General features: G+C 47.1%; 1 protein-coding gene across 1 annotated transcript in view; it reads left to right on the forward strand.

Annotated features, from left to right (window-relative positions):
- Nucleotides 1–1952, forward strand: part of LOC112125023 (zinc finger protein RFP-like) — a 40486-nt gene that overhangs the window by 6632 nt on the left and 31902 nt on the right. Inside the window, exons 4-5 of the mRNA XM_024223484.2 lie at nucleotides 431–453; nucleotides 1185–1300. Of these exons, the coding sequence (XP_024079252.1) occupies nucleotides 431–453; nucleotides 1185–1300 (139 nt within the window). The remainder of the gene's footprint in view (nucleotides 1–430; nucleotides 454–1184; nucleotides 1301–1952) is intronic.

Here is a 1952-nt window from a genome sequence, read left to right on the forward strand (position 1 = left end):
GGGGGGGGCAGAGTGGGGGTGGGAAGAGCTGGGCAAGAGTGTGGCATAGGGGAAGGGGTGGAGTGAGGCTTGGGGTTGTGCACCCCCAGGGACAATTGGAAGCCGTCACCTGTGGTCAGAAATATACCAGATCCCCACACAGGGAAGGGAGGGCTCCTGAATCATAAGCACTGGGGGCCAGCGGTCAGAGATCTCAGTGTAAATCGGCGTGTGCATTGCTGACATATGAATGACTATTATCTTTGCAGAGTTTCAGACACATAGATATTAGAGGTGGAAAACCATGATTAATTCAGGGAATCCATGGCCCTGGGGCCAGGGTAGGGGCTCTTTTCCCCATATTTGCAAAATGCCTACCATGGGATCTCTTGTGTCCGTCAGATGGGTCTAAGATTCTTTCTCTCTCTCTCTCTCTCTCTCTCCCCTCTAGGATGTCAGAAGCACCTTGAGCAGGTACGTGGCTCTCTCACTCCCCCTCACACTTCACAACGCTGGGAAAGAGCTTGATGGTGATGTTAGCACCACGTCTCCCCAGGGCTCTACAGCAAAATGTGTGGGGAAGGTCACATTCTGGATACAAATCTCTCTGATCAGTTTCATCCTGAGGTTCTCACCCTTGCACAGAAGACTCTGAAATTATCCAGTCAGTGGGAAGGACTGACCTAAAGTATTTCCCAGAGATGTCACATCCCTGGGGGACTGGCTGCCTCAGGATAGTGAGGATGGAATATGGGCCTGTCACTGCTGGGGCCCTGGTTACCATTCAGCCCAGGGCAGCAATGGTCAAGAGTCTTTCCCACCTGAGGACTGTTTGGAGAACTGTGTGGAATGAGCTGGAGAGGGGGGAGTTGGTGTCTCAGTCTAGTTCCTAGTGGTCAGATTTCTACAGCACTTCACCTGGGAACCTCCTGTCCCTCAGAGCATGGAGGCCAAGGAGTGAATTGGCCATGGAGACTCAATTCCCCTTCTGTCCCCAGAGCTGATATCTCCAGGCCACATTTGAAGAACATTCATGGGACCTTTGGGAGGAAGGTTGCACGGCCATGGGCTGTGTCTCACCTGCTCTGAGGCTGGGAGAAGTAGAGGAATTCTAACTCCAGGCCCATTAGAGCAGTGACTCATTAGTAAACACTTATAATGAGTCACTAAATGAAATATAATCACGTGAAATTGTTTCTCTCCAGGTGGGACAAGGGGAAGTTCCAGCTGCCAGAGGAGATTTCTCCTGAACTGGAAGAGCGAGTCAGTGGCTTCTCCCAGAAAACTATTGCGCTATTGGAGGCTCTGAGGAAGTTCAAAGGTACCTAGAAGGGATCTAGGAGGGGAAATTGGGATACATGTCTGAGACTGTGGGAAGAGAATGGCGCTGGTCAGTTGGTTCATAATTAAATTATGCTTCTATTTCATTGTTGGATGAGAATGCCACACACTTAGAGTCCAAGACACTCAGATTGATTAATTCAACCCCTTATTTGTTCCAAAAGCATGCCTTGCTATTACAATTACTATGAAAGTAAGAAATGACAGACATACTGAAAGAAATACTGTTCATCTACCTTCTCCAGGGGAATAGGCAGGTCATGATGCATTTTTCCTATGATGCTCTGACTATCCCTTACAATGTATGACATATTATACACATCCAGATTATATATTTATTAGTTCTTTTCCAATCACCTTTGTCTGTTATGCATTGTAAGTATCTTGTATAACTCATACACTACACATGCATGAACGTTCTAATTGGCAGGACTTTTGCTGGCCAAGCTATTTTCAAGTTATTCTCTTTTCTGATTCGTTCATTACCAGTCATTACACACTGATGTGCACGGGTCACTTTGACCCTTTTCTCCACATGGGATTTTTTTGACTTTGCTAACTGCTCCTTGACAGCACATTCTGGGTGTCTGTTGTCTTTAATGACAGGTTTCAGAGTAGCAGCCGTGTTAGTC

The sequence above is a fragment of the Terrapene carolina genome, unplaced genomic scaffold (genome assembly GCF_002925995.2).
Source record: "Terrapene carolina triunguis isolate 2854851 unplaced genomic scaffold, T_m_triunguis-2.0 Scaffold26241, whole genome shotgun sequence".
Lineage (NCBI taxonomy): Eukaryota > Metazoa > Chordata > Testudines > Emydidae > Terrapene > Terrapene triunguis.